The sequence below is a fragment of the Marmota monax genome, unplaced genomic scaffold (genome assembly GCF_021218885.2).
Source record: "Marmota monax isolate L192 unplaced genomic scaffold, Marmota_monax_Labrador192_F-V1.1 WCK01_AAM20220418_F8-fsc00243, whole genome shotgun sequence".
Classification (NCBI taxonomy): domain Eukaryota; kingdom Metazoa; phylum Chordata; class Mammalia; order Rodentia; family Sciuridae; genus Marmota; species Marmota monax.
The window spans coordinates 413003-432560 of NW_026694604.1; the positions used below are offsets into that span (position 1 = coordinate 413003).

Consider the following 19558-nt stretch of genomic DNA (forward strand, 5'->3'; position numbering starts at 1 on the left):
TAATTCTATAAACGGAGCCCACTGCACTGACCCCCCCACATGCTTTCACTTCTAAAAAGCAATTTACCTGCAGCCCTGCCTGGCTTCAGTCGACAGGATATGTTACATTCCTCAGCAAGCTGCCTGTTATCTGCAGGAGAAATGCAGGCCCCAAATAACACTGATCAGTGGAACACAAGTTAAGTTACCATGAAGGTGGGACTCTTGTGAACTTTACACAGACCTGATCCTTATCTACTCAGGTAGATAAGGATAATTCCCCCTAGCCATAAAATCTATAAGATGTTCTAATTAGAACTGGTCGACGTGGGCCAAAGTGACCTAGAATAGACCTGGCTCTGGGGACTTGAAAGTTTATCATCATAAACTCAGTCAAAAGTCAAGAGATGGGGCTGGGGATGTGGCTCAAGCAGTAACACGCTTGCCTGGCATGCATGGGGCGCTGGGTTCGATCCTCAGCACCACATAAAAATAAAGATGTTGTGTCCATGGAAAACTGAAAAATAAAAAAAAAAAAATTTTAAAAGTCAAGAGATGGACCTGCGAGGAACTGTCTGGAAACTTCCCTGGGACCAATTTCCAACTAAACTGGGGGGCAGGAGAGGTGTGCTGTCCATTTTCTCTCTGAGAGGACCCACGCCCTCCCTTGAGAGTGTCTCCTTTTCCTATTCCTTCTCATGCCCATTAACCTGAGCAAAATGCCTGAAACCTTTCTGACCTGATGGCAAGAAACAGGTTTTGAAGGGGTGGGGGCGGGGGGCCTTCATATTGCTCCCAAAGGACTGGGTGTGTAGCTCAGCAGTAAAGTTCCCCTGGGTTCAATCCCTAGTACAAGAAAATCAAACAAACAAAAACTTAGTACTTAAAACTCAAGAGCTAGCTGGGTGTGGTAGTGTATGTCTGTAATTCCAGCCAGAAGGTTGAAGTAGGAGGATTGTAGATTTAAAGCCAGCCTCAGCAACTTAACGAAGCCCTAAGTGAGATCCTATCTCTAATAAAATACAAAAAAAAAAAAAAGGGCTGGGGGCTCAGTGGTTAAGCATCCCTGAGTTCAATCCCTGGTACAAGGAAAAAAAAATCCAGAGATACAAAGTTTTCATATATTAAGAAATCATTTTTTAAAAGATTTATATTCTTTTTTTTTTTAAAGAGAGAGTGAGAGAGAGAATTTTTTAATATTTATTTTTTAGTTTTCGGCAGACACAACATCTTTGTTTGTGTGGGGTGCTGAGGATCGAACCCGGGCCGCACGCATGCCAGGCGAGTGTACTACTGATTGAGCCACATACCCAGCCCTAGGTTTATATTCTTTTAACACAGTAACCTGTTTAACATATGAAACCTTCCTCCAGATATGAATGCAATATATTTAAATAACCAGTGTTTAACTGGAGAAGATACTTATATAGGTCAGTAAGTAATTTAACCTATTTTATTAAATAATTGCTATCACCACCAATGAAACAATTATTTAGAAACAAGTTAATGCACATTTTACATACCACATGCAAAAGAAATGTTTATATATTTCAAAGTAAGGCTACAAAGAGACTTTCATCTTAGTTTTTATCTAAAATACACATTTTACCATAGTAAAATTGAAGTGAATCCTACAGTCAGTGATCTGTTTTGATGATAAGTGCCTCTTAGAAATTCAGTGGAGGGGCTGGGGTTGTGGCTCAGCATAGAGTGCTCCCCTAGTATGTTCGAGGCCCTGGGTTTGAACCTCAGCACCACATAAAAATAAATAATTAAAACAAAGGTATTGTGCCCAATTACAACTAAAAAGTAAATATTTTTTTAAAAATTCAGTGGAGGGGCTGGGATTGTGGCTCAGTGGTAGAGCACTGGGTTCGATCCTCAGCACCACATAAATGTAAAATAAATATATTGGGTCCACCTAAAACTAAAAAATAAATATTAAAAAAAAATTAGGACTGGGGCTGTAGCTCAGTGGTAGAGCACTTGCCTAGCATATGTGAGACACTGGGTTCAATCTGCCCATACCACATAAAAATAAATAAATAAATAAAATAAAGTTATTGTGTCCATCTTCAACTAAAAAAAAAATTTTAAAAAAAAGAAATTAAAGGGATACATATAAGGTAGGGAGGGGGCAGGGGGTTAGCAAGGATGGTGGAATGTGATGGACATCATTATCCAGAGTACATGTATGAAGACACGAATTGGTGTGAATATACTTTTATTCCACCAAAGATATGAAAAATTGTGCTCTATATGTGTAATAGCATTATAATGCATTCTGCTGTCATTTATTTTTTAAAAAAATCAAAAAAAAAAAAGAAAGAAAATTCACTACAATAGTGAATTACATCATGTGTAAAAAAAAAAAAAAAAAACTCTGAACCCTTGTGCATTGCTGGTGGAAATGTAAAATGGTGCAGTTGCTGTGGAAAACGGTATGGCAGTTTCTGATAACATGGAACTTCCATATCACCAATCACTTCTACCCCTAGGTCCACATCCAAGAGAACTGTAAGCAGGGACTCCAACAGATATTTGTACCCCAATGTTTCCAGCAACATTATTCAAGACAGACAAAAGATGGAAACAACCCAAGTGTCCATCAACTGAGGGACAAACAAACAAAATGTGGTACATACACACAATGGGATCTCAGCCTTAAGAATAAAGGAACGGGCTGGGATGTAGTTCAGTGGTAAGTGTATGCTAAGCTGGCTCTGGAGTTAATTCCCAGCACCACAAAAATACAAATAAGTAAAGAAAGAAATCCGTCAATCAATCTACTACCTGCATGTTAGCAACTGACTCCTTAATTAACACCTTCAGCCTGAACTACTTCTAGGGCTGAGGGTGTAATTCAGTGGTAGAGCATTTTCCTAGCATGCCTCAGGCCCTGCATTTCTCCCCAGCACTGCAAAAGGAAGAGGAGAAGGGGGTGGGGTGGGGATGAGGTGGGATTCTGGCATATGCTACAACATGGATGAACCTTGAATATATCATGATCAGTGAAATATGCCAGATACAAAAGGAGAAATATCATAATTCTTAATTATATGGCGTATCCAGAATAGGCAAATTCATAGTTAAAAAAAATAGAATGGTAGATGGGGGAGGTAGGGGGGACTGATTTCATGGGTTTAAAGTTTCTGTTAAGAATGATGAAAAATTGGCGTTATAGATAGTAGCGACGGTTACACAACATTGCTAAATGTAATTAATGTACATTTATGAATAGTTAAGATAATAAATGTCATTCATATTTTACCACAATGAATGAAATCTTCACTCAAATAAATGAAATGTAGTTCTTCACATTATCACTGATGCAGCTATAATTGGAAAAAAAATTTTTTTTTCTTCAAACGCGATGGAAGACATCTATAAACATACTGATGAAATGTAGGTTGAATTTTGACAAGGGAAGAAGAGAAAAGCATTAAAATTCCAGGAAAATCCAGGAGTGGTGGAGCATGCCTGTAATCTCAGCTACTCAAGAGGATTCAGCAACTTGGGGAGATCCCTGTCTCAAAATTTTAAAAATTAAAAAAAAAAAAAATTAAAAGGGCTGGAGATGTAGCTCAGTGGTAAAGCATCCTTAGGTTCAATCTTTAGTACCAAAAAAAAGAAAAAAAAAATCCAGAAAAGATGACCAGTAAGCACTTGGGCAAACAGAATGATCCAAAACAGATTCAGAGAATTGAGTGGATTCCTTTGGCTGTGGTAGCTTATATATACAGGGAGCAATGACATGGGGGACATAAGGTGAACCAAAACCTAGCTGCAGAGGGTTGCTATGATTTGGATGTCTTTTGTTTAATTGTTCACCAAAGGACCATTGTCATTGAAGGTATGGTCCATAGGGTGGCACTATTAGGAGCTAATAGAACCTTTGAAAGGTGAAGCCTTGTGAGAGGTCATTGGGTCACTGGGGCATATCTTGGTAGGGACTGTGGGACCTTTGCCCATTCTTTCTTTGCTGCACTTGGACATATGATGATTTTGCTCCTACATACACTTCCACCATGATGTGTGCCATCTGCTGTCCTCACCAGAACTGAGGCAGTCAGTACCCGTGTCCTTGAACCTCCAAAACTATGTGCTAAATAAACCTTTTCTCTCTACAAGTCAGATTCATTGGAGTCATGAAATGCTAACTAGTACAAAGGTCTTGAGTGTGAAGTTCAGGGAGTGTGTACATTTGCCTAATCTATAACCACATTCTAGTTGAGCTGTGGTTTCAACAAAGAAAAATCAATGGCTAGAAGCCAGCTGACTTTCGGGGGGGATAGATTCAGGGTTGGCCATGGGAGGATATACTTCCTAAGAAGACCATTAATTTCAATCTGGGAAGAAAACATTTTTCTCTGCCACCCCAACTGAGCCTCGCTGTGTGCATGGCAAGACCATCTATCAAGGAGGCACCAACATCTGCATGAAGGCAGCCGATCCTGCCCTCACACAAAGGAGTACTGCTGGCCACACGTGCACAATTTTACAAAGTGACCATAAAAATGTTTCCGCAATAATAACTTTTTTTCATAATTCATGCAAATAAATTCTGTCCAGCAAACTGGCCACTTTCATAAGAAATATTTTATTGTCTTCTATTCTTGGCTAGGGAGATTCATTTTTAGAACCTTCAACAGATGTTCACAATGTTTAATGTCTTCAGTTCACTGTTGAGAATTTTTAATATAGTCTCTTCAAATTATTACCATATTGAGCCAATATTTAATATAGTATTAAATGAATGAGCCAGTGCAGTGGCGCATGCCTGTAATCCCAGTGGCTCAGAAGGCTGAGACAGGAGGATCACGAGTTCAAAGCCAGCCTCAGCAAAAGCCAGGCGCTAACCAACTCAGTGAAACCCTGTCTCTAAATAAAATACAAAATAGGGCTGGGGATGTGGCTCAGTGGTTGAGTGCCTCTGAGTTCAATCCCCAGTACCAAAAAAAAAAAAAAAGTCCAGGAACCTCACAACCATTTGGGGCACATTTTTCCTACAGAAAATTACATCTGACCACATATTTACAAATGCATCTATGGGAAAGTATCTGTGGTCAAGTTGAAGGTTTCCTGTATTTGAATTCTGCTGTCCCCCCATGGATGGTTTGATTAGTTCTGAAAATCAAAATGACTATAAAGATACAGAAATAAAAGTATACATGTGGACTAGGTAAAGAACCAGGGCAGCTGAGATCAATGTTCACATAAAAGTGGTTTCACCCACTTTCAACCAGCAGCAGCAACCAATTTAGGAGATGGCTAAAGCTATTACTAGATTCTCTGACCTACTTGTAGAGAAGTTAGTTTCTAATTTGGGCACCATGGCAGATCTGCTCTGTAGTACCATTAACAAAATCCTTTAGAGATAAAGGTTGGAACAAATGTACTAAAGGTCCTTAACAAAGTGGCATTTGGTATAAACCCTAAAATCAAATGTATGGTCTTTGTTTTCTAAAAAAGGAAGAAGGCACACTAATTATGAGAGTTATCTCTGAAATCAGAGTGGTATATCGCCCAAATGAAAGACTCAAAGAGGATAGTTGGGAAGAAACAAGATTCTGATGCTACTGACCTCTCTCTAAAAATTTCAATATCTTCTGCGCCAGGTAGCCATTGAAAGGGTATCTGATATCATAGAAACTGAAAACTAAAGACTTTATAAATGCCAAATAGCCATGATTTTTTTAAATTTGGGAACTGCCAATCTGAGAATAACTGAACAAGGCATAAAGGTGTTTCCCCTTGAGTCCTTACTCTCAGTTTCTCAAAAGCTGGAATTTATTTTAATATCTAGATTTTTCACATGTGGACATCACCCTCAATTGTAACTTTCCACAGAAAAGATACCCCCAGTCCCTTGCAATTTTTTGATCTTACAATATAAATTTATGGCACTTATCAATTTTACAATTTATCACAATGTGCTATCCTCTAGGAAAAACCATAGATTTACAAAATTGAGAATAATAATAATGTAAATGTTCCCCTTTATTCCAACGGTGTTTGGAAAAAGTAAATAAAAAGTTCCGTGTGTGAAATGTGTTTGGTAATAATGCAAAGATTAAAACATCATAGGCCATAAAATGGTTACTTTCTTGCACATAAACCCAAGTTGTTTCATAAAGCAATGAGCACTGTTATTCTCAGCAAATTCTTCTCTCTCATGAGTCACCCCTGGATTCCACCCTCTTCCATACACACAGACACTGACCTGTGAGAATTCACACTGACCTGTGCGGGGGCCTCACTCCTCATGAGATAGCGAACCTTACTGAGAATACACTGCTGGAGTTGAGCCCAGGAAATAGTTCTGTCTTCCCTTATCAGGAAAGGTGGTCCAAATCTGAAAATCCAAGGAAATCAGGTTATTTTAGCAGAGGAAAGTCCCCAACAATACCCGACAATCATGAGTGTTGGCTCCACTCATGGGTAAGTAAAGCGTTAAGAGTCAAGTACAATACAAAACCACCAATCAGAAAGTGTCATCACTTAAGAGACATGGCCTTGAGTGTCTGTGTATATAAGAGGCCCAGAGATGCAAAGCTTGGGAGGTACTGCAATGCAAACATACTACTCCAAATGATCAACTGAGTGGTAAAATCCACAGTAGAAGAAAGAGACCAGAGCATCAGAACCAGAGGGAAGCAGGGTGGAGACAAATACAGATGACACTATTGTCAGCTTTGTATTTGGGGAAAACTCTCATTACTGGAGATATTTTCCACATCCCAACCTACAGAACTCACAGCAATGAACTTGTCGGGCAAAAGAACACTGGATGTGCCTGTGGTTGCAGGTCCTAACTCTGCCTGGGCATCACCAACCATTCACTATTCCCTGATCATGGGAAGATCCAATGGAGCAAGAATGTGCAGTAAACTTTGCTAAAACACAGCACAAAAATGAGGTGATGTGTGTGTGCATCCACTGAATGGAAGAGCAGTTCATTTAACTAATCCTGTATTATTAAACATTCAAGTTGCTTCCAATTATTTATTTAAATACTACTTGCTTATGGCAGGAACTGCATGTATTCTTGTACATACACTTTGGCTGTACATAACCAATTGTTCCTTTGGAATAAAGTTCTGGAAGTGCAAAGGCAAGAAGACCAAAGCTATTTATCCCCAAACTGCCTTCCAGAAAAGCAATACCAATTTGCTAGTGAGGCAGGTTCCCAATTCCCTGGACTCTTGCCTGGAATGAGTATTTTCAATTTCTAAAGATTCCTCAATAATTTGAAAGGTTAACAATAGTATCTTGGCCATTGCAATCAGAATTTCTCCTAGTATTTTGCCATTGCAATCAGAATTTCTCCTACTAATGCACTGAATATTTTCACCAATGCCTGTATTTCTTCTGTGAACTCGTGTTCATCTCTGTGGTCTCATTTTACTGAGTGCATTTATCTCATTAGTTCAGAGAGGGGAGAGCTAGGTTTTTACATAATGGACAAGAATCCTTCCCCTATCACAGGACATGAATATTTTTTTCTCATTTGTCCTTTACCTTTTAAATTTGTTTTTTGTTTAAAATGTTACATATATTTTAAAGATTAACCTTTTCCTTTATGGCCTCCTCCTGCCTTCCGTGTTAAGTAGCCCCGCCTGCCACCCAAAGACATAAATAGTCCCCTACACTGTCTTAGATAGTTTATGGTTTCCTTTTCTATAATTACCTCTCTGATCAATCTGTGATTTATTTATATAAAGTTATAGCAAGAATAAAGAATTGATTATTTAAAATAAAACAAAGGAAAAAAGTCAATTAGCTAAGCATACTTACTGAATAATTCATTCACTCCCTAAAAACGTGAAATAGTTACCATTTTATCATATAATATATACTTTAGACTATAGTACATTGATTTAATTGTATATATTTTTGTCTATATTATTTTAATAAATTAAATTTTATCCTGTTTTAATCATAATTCCTCTTTATCCTTCCCTCTTTTAATATTTTCTGGTTTTTTTTCTTAACAACTTATTATTCCAGAAAAATTTTAGAAACATTTTATCAATCTAAACATATCTTCTCAGAATTCCATCTCTTTCTCTTTTTCTTTTTTGGCAGTGCTAAGAATTGAATCCCGGGCTTTGTATATTACTAAGCATATGCTCTACCACTGAGTTACATCCCCAGCCTGGGATTCTATCTTTTAACACTTTGTTTGTATTTTTTAAATTTTATTCTATTTTTAGTAGACAAATAATTACACATATTTATAGGGTTGTTTTAATACATGTATACAACATGGAATGATCAAATCAGGGTAATCAGAATATCCATTACCTCAAAACATTTATCATTTCTTTGTGAACACTATTTAGACCTAATAAGAAAGCTATCTGGTTTTATTTATTTGTAAGGTAACCAAACGATTGCTTTCCTGAATGTTTCCATCCATTCTAATCACTTTCCGTTTCTTGATTTTCTGGACAGACTACCCTATAATATACAAATAGTGGCAATTTCATTCCCTCTTTCATTTATTTATTTATCTGTTTGGTTTTACTCTTTGAGATGGAATCTTGCTAACTGTCCAAGGTGGCCTTGAACTCATAATCCTCCCACCTCAGCCTTCCAAGTAGCTGGGACTACAGGTGTGTACCACAACACCCTGCTTTTTGCAGTACTGGGAATTGAATCCCCAGGGCCATGCACATGCCAGACAAATGTCCTGCCTCTGAGTAAACACTCTTTCCTCTTTTCTTAGAGCCAATTTCTTTTGAGCTCAGCTGACCGAACTGCCAACCCTTACAACACAATATAAAATAATAGTTGGTGAGGGCAGGAATAATTGTTCTTGCAATTAGCAAGAAAACTCTGATGTTTAATTGAGGATGATGTTAGCCATCTGCTTAAAGCAATTATTTCTAATTCTCTTGTTCGGAAAAATCCCTTACTCCCTTCTCCTGGTTTATTAACCTTGGGAGTGGATATTTAATTTTATCAAGTTAAAATTATTCTAGACAGAATCCCAAGTACAGGTCCACAAATCCCAGACATGAGGTAGGAAAAAAAAAAAGGTTGAAGTGAAACATACCTGCTAGCCTGTTGCCCTGACCCCACCAGGTTACAGAAAAGGATTAGCACCTTGTTCTCACTGTGGAGAGGCAGGGAGAATCGCTGACCCTCTCGGGCTGCCAAGCGTGGAGACCCCAACAGACCCGATGGATGAGCTGGAGGAGACAAAGGGTGTTAAAGAAGATCCTTGGCTTCTCTAGCCCTCTTCCTTTCTGAGCATCTATTCTCCACCAGCGGAAGGACATCAGAGTTATCAAGCAGGAGACAATAAGGTTCATGGTACCTGTGCTATCAAGCATCTGCTACACAAAGATCATATGCATGAATTTGGAGTTGTATTTGGCCAATAATTTTAAAATCAAGGCAGAGGTTTAGTGGACTCCAAAAGTTGCTTTTATGCCTTGATCAGAGAGCCCCCAGACCAAGACGGTAAAAGGCTTATTTATGGAGGAAAAAGAGGGATTCAACTATTCTCCATGTTTCAGATTCCAAAGCTCAGAGTGTCCCTGTGGATTCAGAGAACATCAAGAATCCAGTTCTCCCAGCCTGCAGCCATAGTTGGCTGAGGATTGGAGCCAGAGCACAGGATTCATAGGGGGTATGGCAGTCACCCCTTATCAAAAGGAGACACATCCCAAGGTGTTCCACAGACGCCTGAAACCCCAGATACTAACAAACCCTTAAAAGCTATTGTGTTTTTTTCTTATACATTTATGCCTATAATAAAGCTTAATTTATAAATTAGGCACCGAAAGGGATTAACAACAAAAAAAATAAAGATAAGAAAAATTATGGTTTTGGGCTATATCTCAGTGAAAGAGCACTGTCTAGCATGTATGAGGCCCTGGGTTTGATCCCTAGCACCACCAAAAAAGTTATGATATGTCACAATGTATCCCACTATTATGTGTAAACATAATGTACCAATAAAATATGTAATCATTTTAAAATTTATGAATTGTTTTTTCTGGAATTTTCCATTGAATATCTTCAGACCACATTTGAATATGCGTAACTGAAACTACAGATAAGAAAGCCATGGATAAAGTGAGGACAGTTATTATACTATAATACTGGCACAAGGTCCTTTAAAGAAGAAACAGGAGTCTTCTAGACTAGCTAATTGGGCCAAAACAGAGACTATTAGAGATTGACTGTGTCAGTTTAAGATTTAGGAAACTACGCATCAGGAAGTGGAAGGATTAACAAAAAAGTCATTTACTAACTTCTTTGGCCATCTACTGCACAAATTTGTAGAAATTTTACTTCAAGCACACACCTTGAATCATAAGAGTCCCAGAAATGAAGATCATATCAGTACCTACAGGAAATAGTGCTTCTCAAACTACTGTCCCTGAATCAGGAGCATCCAAATCTCCTGGGAACTTGTTAGATATGTGAATTCTCAGCCCCATCCCCACTCAAGGCCTACAGAATCAGAAACTCTGAAGACAGAGCCCAGAAATCTGTTTTAAGAAGCCCTCTGGGTGATTCTAATATTCACTACGGTTCTGAGAACCCCACTATTAGCTGAATAATTTCTAATATCAACCTTCTGCCCACTAAATTGCAGGAAAAATAAACCTGACACTTTAAACACTAAAACTCAATGTTTTGTGACTCAGCACTCAAAGAGGACCTCTCAAACCCATAACTCATTATATCCAAATAAAATTATTGAAAGCACTATTATACCTGAGAGAGTCCCTTGGCCAGGTGACGGAGGGACTTGGAAGGCATACACATTATCTCCCTCTGCAATGGTATTCAAGTCCTCTTCATCAAAGAAAGACCGCTGGAATCCATTGGGATACAGTTCAACCAAGATCACCTGAAATGAGAAGGATCATTTTTCCTTTTGATTTCTCTAAGAGAACCTAACAGATAAGAAATTGAAGTGACAAGAGAGTCTTAAAACTCCTTTTACCCTTTCCTTTCAAGTGCCTACACATTTTAAGTAATAAAAATTAGTAGATATAACAATCAGATTGACCACAGACATCTCAACCACAATCCATGCCCCCCAAAAAAACCTTTGAAAATCTAAAGTTTTATATCCGGCTAAACTATCATTGAAGAATTAGTATTAAATAAAGACCCTTTGGATAAAAAGTGAGTATTTACCACTCACAGAAGTTCAATGAGAGAATTTCCAAGTAGCTTTACTAACCTTTTTTACATTATGCCACATGTGAAAAATATGTTTATGGAAAACAGGTAAACACAGGAGATGATTTGGTATTGGAGAAGGGTGACTACCTTGAGGGTCCTAGCTGCCCCAGACCTAACTCTGCTGCCCCAAGACTGAAATAATCAATAACTTAGCATTTATAACTCATATAATCCATTCAAGGCACATTTGATGGGAAATTCTCTTGTAAAAGATACATTTCAATATTTAGGGGAAAAAACTGAATCAGAAGGAAAATGAGTTGTAAGAAGAAAGGATAAATCAAAGAAAATGGAAAACATAACGAATACTACTTTTGCTACAAGTGGAAGAGAAGGGAGGAGGTATTATGATACAAAAAATAACATCTATCTATAGTTATCTAAATCAAAAAGGTATAAGGGTAAGCCAGGCACAATGGTGCACGCCTATAATCCCAGAGGCTCAGGAGGCTGAGGTAGGAGAATCACGAGTTCAAAGCCAGCCTCAGCAACTTAGAAAGGCCCTAAGTAACTCAGTGAGACCCTGTCTCTAAATAAAATATAAAAAAGGGCTGGGAATGTGACTCAGTGGTTAAGCATCCTGGATTTACATCCCAATACCAATAAATAAATAAATATAAAAGTAAAAACGGGACAAGGATGTAGCTCAGTGGTAAAGTTTCCTGGGTTCAATCCCCAGTTCCAAAACAAAAACAAACAAACAAGAAGCACTTAAAAAAAATAAGTATAAAGGTAATTAAAATACCAAGATCTTTGTAACATTAGCCTTTGTTAATGATGCATACTGACATTTTAATAATAAATATTAAAAGCAATAAATAAAATATATATGTCCTAAATCACAAAACAAAAAGTTATGAATTCAAAAGAAGCAATAAAGCTTTAAGAGTCAAAAAAAAAAAAAAAAACAGGAAAAGCAGGGCGAATGGAAATCATAAAATAAAATGGTGGAAATACTTTTAAATGTATCTGCAATGACAGCTTAAAAAAAAAATGTGGAAAAAACTGATAACAAAACATCAAAATAGATTTCAAGTTCCAGTCAAAAAAGGTCCTATATGCCGTGTGTGGCAGTGCGTGCCTATAATCCCAGTGACTAGGGACACTGCAGCAGGAGGATCAGAAATTTGAGGCCAGCCTCAGCAACTTAGCAAGATCCTGTCTCAAAATTTTAATTTTTTAATTTGAGAGGCTGGGGTTTTAGCTCCATGCTACAGCAGGGTGAAAAAATAAAAGAAATCCCTATACTAGCATCCCCAGTTTTTTCTATCTCCTTGAACCAATATATCACACCTCTCATATTTCTGACCATCCTTCTTCTATCATTCAAACTCTACCTCTCCAGAATTTTGATCTTTTAGGACTTCCATTTTTCCCCGAAATTTCCCTCACCACCACCCCCAACCCCCTTCCCCCGACACACATGTGCACAATAGGTCTCCTAGAGTATTTTAGAGTTTACAAAGCAAGATACATATTTTCCCCCTATTTAAAATCCTCATTAAAAAAAAAAAAAACACTATAGCTGGGCACCGTGGCTCATGCCTGTAATCTCAGTGATTCAGGAGGCTGAAGCAGGAGGATGGAGAGTTCAAAGCCAGCCTCAGCAGAAACTAGACACTAGGCAACTCCATGAGACCCTATCTCTAAATAAAATACAAAATAGGGCTGGGATGTGGCTCAGTGGTCGAGTGGCCCTGAGTTCAATCCCTAGCAACACCCCCCAAAAAATACAGAGAGTGGTTGAGATCAGAGAGACTGTTGAGATGGGGGCAGGAAGGAGATGCAGGGATGGTAGAAAGGCTCAGTGGCTATATGGGTGTGCACGTAAGTAAAGCTCAACAAACCACAACTTTAAGGTCTGTGCACTGCATCACAAATATGCATACCTTAACAAAAAAGTTACAAATATTTTTTAATTTAGCAAAAATTCTATGAGGTAGACAGAGTAGTAAAAAAAAAAAAAAAAAAAAAAAAAGTTCAATTTACAGCTAAAGAAGGAGAGGGATGACCAATCACTTACATGGTCCAAAGTCAAGGGGCCTAAGTATGGCTGAACCCCACTGAGCCCTTCCCATTCGGCCACACTGCTTGTCACCTCTAACCCCACTGTGTTACAGGGACCTCTCCAGTCAGAGTGAATTTGGACCTTTACCAGGACTCCTTAAACAACAAAAGAGAGCCATCCTTCTTCCCCGATCTCCTCTCTCATGTCACACATCCTCATCTCTCCCAGTTGTTTCATTTACTGTCCCTTCAGCACCCTGGTTTATATTCTCAGGAGTAAAAATACAGAAGAGAAGCTCAGGCTCTAGAAACAAAATACCTGTGTTCAAATCCTGGCTCAGCCACTTCCTGGCTGTGTGACCATGGGCAAGTCACTCAACCTCTCATTACTTTCTTCCCTTGCTATCACAATGAGGATACTTTTGTAATAGCCACTTTATAAGAGGGGTTGTGATCAAATCGGCTATGAATAGAAATGAACATAAAATTCACAGAATTGTGCCCGGCACTTGGTAAACGTGACTGAGATTAGCTACCATCAGAACTATCCCCATCTCAGTCACCATCGCCTTCTCGGAAGGCAAAGCATCCTTCTGAGATCATCCTGCGTGACGTGGAGAAAGTCAAGGCTGGGTAACCTCAGACACCAGGAACTACTCATCAGACAAGAAACCCATGAGTCATGCTGGAGTCACCTGGGAACCACAAATTAGCCTAGGCAGCTGGCCAGGTCAGCATTCTGTCATCCAGTGACCAGGCCCCCATGCAATTCCATCACACCTCATCTGCAGGGACGCCTCCTTCCTCCGCAACCATCTTCCTCAGGGAGGCCACTGTGCTGAGGATCGGCACAGCCAGGCCAACCCGCAGGAACCGCTGGCTCTTACAGAGGAAGACCAAGGTGACGCTCAAGAACCTGGAAAATAGGAATGAGCCACGTGGTTAAAGAACTGACAGAGCACAGTCCGGTTCCTTGTTGGGTCCCTGCACTTTAGGTATATTGCCACCAGGTGGCAGTGGAGAGCCAAATCTCCTTAAACTGCTTTTTCAAAGAGTTAAAAATGAAACAGTTTGGGATGAAGAAACACTTCACAGACCTCTGACCTCAAGACTCTGTTAATAAATAAAATGAAGCAAAAATAAATTGTAAAGTTTGTAAAGCAACCAAGCTGCTTCTAGTACAAATCAACCCTATTAATGATTCTCTCCTTTTCATTTTTTTTTTTTTTTCCTGGTACTAGGGATCAAACCCACAGTGCTTACTGTGGTACATCCCCAGTCCTCGCTTTTTATTTTGAGACAGGATTTTTGCTAAGTCACTGAGGGTCTCCCTAAGGTGCTGGGGCTGGCCTCAAACTTGTGATCCTCCTGCCTCAACCTCCAGAGTCACTGGGATTACGGGTGTGCACCACAGCACCTGGCTGATGCTCTCCTTTATTAATAAAATTTACCCTGGGAAATATCTGCTTCTACTTCCCACTCCCTCTGCTGATTTACCAAGGGCCACTTTCCTGACTGCTGTTTCTCCTATCCTACCCTATTCTGTAATAATCGCCCAAGTCCCATAGCTAGTTAGTAGGGCTTAGCCTTGAACCTGGGCAGCCTCAGAGGCCACAGTCTCAGCCCTGGGCTCTGCTGCATCAGGCCAGAAGTCTTAGGGCCCTGTCTAATGGTAGCGTAAGTCATGATACAGCGTAAGTCAATAGTTACATTTGTGACAGACAGCACAGGATATCAGAGCAGAAACAGAGGTTAACCTGGGAAAGATTCATGAAGGTGTGTCTGCAGCTACATCCTACAGATGCAGAAGTGTCAACAGGTAAAGGGTAGGAGAAATGGTACTTAAGGAGGTGGGGAACACAATGAAGAAATGTGTCCACCTCAGTGGCTCCCTACCTACAAGCTCACGAATATTCCGTGACGCTGATATGAGCCAGGTGACTTCCTGGCCACTGCTGGGGCGGCCTTCTGTATAGCAGGCTGCAGAGCCCTGAAGCCTTTCTCCATCCCAGCCCCTGCTTCCCTTTACCTCATCTCCCCTCTTCCTCTTTCTTTGCTCCTTTAAGAAATCATTTCCCTACAACTTCACAAAGAAGAAAAAACACTTTGAAAACAAAAACAGAGGGAATCCATAGTGACTGATTCGCTCTGATCTGCTCCTGTCTGACCAGGGGCCCTCGCCAGCTTCTCAATGGGACACAGGCCTGGTGCCCACACACACAGCGTTATGGTGTTCATTATTCCCTCCTCTGCTAAGGAAGGGATGTAACTTTGTCACATTCAATAACTGATGGCCACGTGGCTACAAGACTCGCTTCTAGAGAAACTCTGAGTTTTTTTTTGGAAGCAAAAGGGAAAAAAAAAAAAAAACATGGCGTACACAAGGCCAAAAAATTCAATGAGCCAGGAGGGAAGTCAAAGGCACAGAGCCAACTGTAACCTTGTCTGGCGCAAGGGGATGGGACTCACATCTCACATACCTCGTCTGGCGCAAGGGGATGGGAAGGGACACACACAGGAAAGGATCAAAGGTGTTGCTCTGTTTCAGGCAGTGGGGGCAGGTCAAGGAAGATCTGTGAGGACAAAGAACACAGAGCCAAGTGTAAACACGCGGACAGTTTGGTGGCCCCTTGAAAAGTTCAACATAAAATTCCCGTTGCCCCTCTACTCCCAGCAATTCCACTCTGGAAGAACTGGAAACAGGTGTTTCAACGGATCCTTGTACACAAATGTTCCTAATGGTCCTGCTGCCCCCAAGAGCCAAGAGGTAGAAATAACACAACTGTCCATCAACAGATAAGTGGGCAAGCAGAATGTAGTGTAAGCACACCGTGAAATATCACTCAGCCATAAAAAGGAGTCAGTCCTGATACGACGTGGGTGAGCCTTGAGAATATGATGCTAAGTGCTGAGAAAGATCCCAGATGCTGCCAGGTGCGGTGGCACATGCCTGTAACCCCAGCGGCTCAGGAGGCTGAGACAGCAGAATCGTGAGTTCAAAACCAGTCTCAGCAAAAGCCAGGTGGTAAGCAACTCAGTGAGACTCTGTGTCTAAATAAAATACAAAATAGGGCTGGGGATGTGGTTCAGTGGTGCAGTGCCCCTGAGTTCAATCCCTGGTAACACACACACACCAAAAAAAAAATCTCAGATGCAAAAGGCCACATTATGTATGATTCCATTTATATGAAATATCCAGATCAGGTTAAGCCACAGAGACAGAAAGCAAATTGCTGGTCATCAGGGGCTGCAGAAGGGAAAATGGAGCTTGGCTGCTAACTGGGTCCCAGAGCTTTTTTTTCGGGGTGATAAAAATGTTTAGGAACTACACAGAAGTAGTAGTTGCACGGTGAATGTAATGTAAGGCCACTGAATGGTACATGTTTAACATCACTTTAAAAGAAAAGTAAAATGGTTTATTTTTATAGCAAAGGACTTTTACCCCAATAAAAAAAGGAAGAAAGTTTAACCACATGTTAGTGCATTAAACATGGGGACGGGCCCTATAATCCCTCTGGATAGTAACAGCATGACAGTTTTCAAACTGAAGGGCTCTCAGGACCATCTTTCCCCCTGGGTCTCACCTTCCTGGGTCCCAGAATTATATGGGCAACTTTTTAAATATTTGGATGCCCAGGCCCTACCCCACAGAGGTTCTATTTCAAAGCAGATGGGGAGGGGACCCAGACATCAGAATTTTAAAAGTTCCCTAAATGACTCTAATGCTCACCTGGAATGGCCATTGATGAATTCTGCCTTCGTTATTGTACAGAGCAAGAAGCAATAAAGCTCAGGAAATAGCGGCAAATTGTAAAAGTTTACATTGAAATTACATTTACTAGGAACTGGGCATCCCTCTAAGAATCAAGCACATATTACCCCACGTATTTCCCATAAACAGTCAGCATTTCATCCATTTTACAGAAGAGAAAACTGAAGCACAGAGAGGTTAAGTAGCTGTCGAAGGACACACTGCTCTGAAGTACCAAAGTGAGGCTCAGTTTCTGTGCGCCTCATCATTCCTGAATTCTTGAGTATAAATGAGTAAGGAATTGCTTACTTCAGAGTAGATATTTATATATTTATAGTCTTTCAACTCTACCTTTAACACTTCCTTACTTCTGAACCACTGAAAAGTGAAGCACAATTTTATATTCCACTTAGGTGCACGAATTTGATTTCCCTGACTGTATAATTCACCATATTATTCCAAGGTATGAGGGGTTTCCGCACACTCTGTTCCTTATCCTAAAATCTGCATGAACTTCATTGGGGATACGGAACAATGCCCTCCATCCCCCTCCCTCCCGGCAGCCTGGCTCTGCGCTCTTTGCTTTGGACAACCTGGCCTGGGTTAAGTCAGCAGGTAAGCTGGAGCAGGTTATCAGGACCAGGCTTCCTGAGTCCCTTTGGAAAGTGCTTGTCCTGCTCAATTGGTTTTCCACTGAGCAGACAAAAACAGGAAAACCCAGAGGCAAGCAAGAATGCAAACCTGGGGTTGTCACCCAAGGAGAACCTGAGGCCTCTGCTCATGGAGAGGTGAATCTTTCCGATGTCACTTAACAGAATGAACACAAGTTATCAGAAGGTCAACAAGTGATTTTAGGAAACAGACTCCCAGTGGTTTGGGAAATATTTTGGTTGTATCATGAGGATTTTTTGGTGAGTGTTTTGCTTTTTTTTGGTTTTGTTTTGTTTTCTAGTTCTAGGGGCTTGAACTCAGGACCTTGTACGTGCTAGGCAAGCACTTGACCACTGAGCTACCTCCCTGGCCCCCACTGTTTTGTGTTTGATCTAATATCCCTACTCACTGCCTCTGGCAAATTTCCCCTTGGAGAACCATGGTAGTGTTTTGGTAAAAGCAGCATAAAAACCACAGCCAGGACTTGGCAATCCTGGGGGTCTCCTCTGTAGCTGCCCTTTCCCTCCCAGTTCCCCTCCCCCTTCTCTTATTACCTACAGAGGTATAAAATTGTCCTGAAGGATGTACTTTTGTCTTTGGGGAATTTCCAAATCTCCATTTCACATTTATGCAAACAAAGAGAGTATTTTTTGTCGTTGTTGTTGACTTCTTCATTTTTTTTCAGCCTATTTCAACTAAACTGGGCTGCATTTTTTTTTCTCCTTAGAGTTACATCATATTAAACCAGGCCAGGGATATGACCTTTACATTCAGCCCCAAATGTGTATCGGGAGTAGGAGATGTGTAGTTTGCAGAAAACTCAGAATGGGCTAATATTATTTTATTCATGCGTTCATTCATCCTGTAGTGCTGGAGATAGGACCCAGGACCCCACACATGTTAACCCAATGCCCTAGACTAACCTGGGGATGTCGCTTCAATGTTAAAGTGGATTATTGAAAATATGATATTGTTTTTCAAAATAAACTATAGAAAGAATAGGAAATACACCCGTTCCACCAAAGTTGAGAAATGAGGATAGGAAATGTAACCAATAGATTCGACATAAGGCCACTTCACTCTTACAGAAAGCTCTGGCTATGGGAACAGGCTGTTGTAATACCCCAAATGTGGCCTGAGAGATCCTTTCACCCTCCCTATCCAGAGCACTTGCTATCCTGTCCTGTTAGACCCTGGGCTCTCTTAAAAGAAAGGGACAGAAAACCACCACACTGCCTTTCCATGTTCAGGAACCCAATTCCCTATGATATTCATTGTCCTTGTCAAATTGTTTCAAAAATATACTCTGCCTTGTTGGGCAGGGTGATACATACCTGTAATCCCAGTTACGAGAGACTCAGGCAGGAGGATGGCAAGTTTCAGGCCAGCTCCAGCCAGTTAGTGAGTACAAAGGGCTGGGAAGTAGCTCAGTGGGCAAGCAACCCTGGGTTCAATCCCCAGTGCCAAAAATCAATTAATTAAATTAAAAATATACTCTGCCTAAAAGGAAATGTCTGAAATGGGAACAACAGATTAGACTTTCTGGAAATCAAGTCTAGGAATGACAAGAAGAATTTGGAAGACACAAACATACACACACACACACACACACACACACACACAATCTCTGCTCAAGCCAAAACTCCAACATCACAACAACATTTTTCCTAAAACCCATAATCTCCAGCACCTAATACTATTCCCTCTTCTCTCCTTCAGCTCAAAAAAAAAAGACCCTTAAAAAGGGCTTCAGAGGAGGCTGGGGTTGTGGCTCAATGGTAGAGCACTTGCCTCACACGTGCGAGACCCTGGGTTCGATCCAGAGCACCACATAAAAATAAATAAGTGAAATAAGGGTGTTGTGTCCAAATACAACTAAAAAATAAAATATCTTTTTAAAAAAGGTAAAAAAAAGGCCCCCTCCCCCTGCGCCGGCAAAGTAGAGGGAACTGTGAC

The 19558-nt window shown here is 40.3% G+C and overlaps 1 protein-coding gene across 2 annotated transcripts in view; it reads right to left on the bottom strand.

Moving 5' to 3' along the window:
- Usp43 (ubiquitin specific peptidase 43) overlaps positions 1-19558 on the bottom strand; it is an 80662-nt gene that overhangs the window by 30342 nt on the left and 30762 nt on the right. For both annotated transcript variants that reach the window (XM_046422220.2, XM_046422219.2), the window contains exons 4-8: positions 15681-15773; positions 13981-14116; positions 10717-10852; positions 9041-9176; positions 6223-6334 (exon numbers count right to left, since the gene is read on the bottom strand). In XM_046422220.2, coding sequence (XP_046278176.1) covers positions 6223-6334; positions 9041-9176; positions 10717-10852; positions 13981-14116; positions 15681-15773 — 613 coding nt within the window. The remainder of the gene's footprint in view (positions 1-6222; positions 6335-9040; positions 9177-10716; positions 10853-13980; positions 14117-15680; positions 15774-19558) is intronic.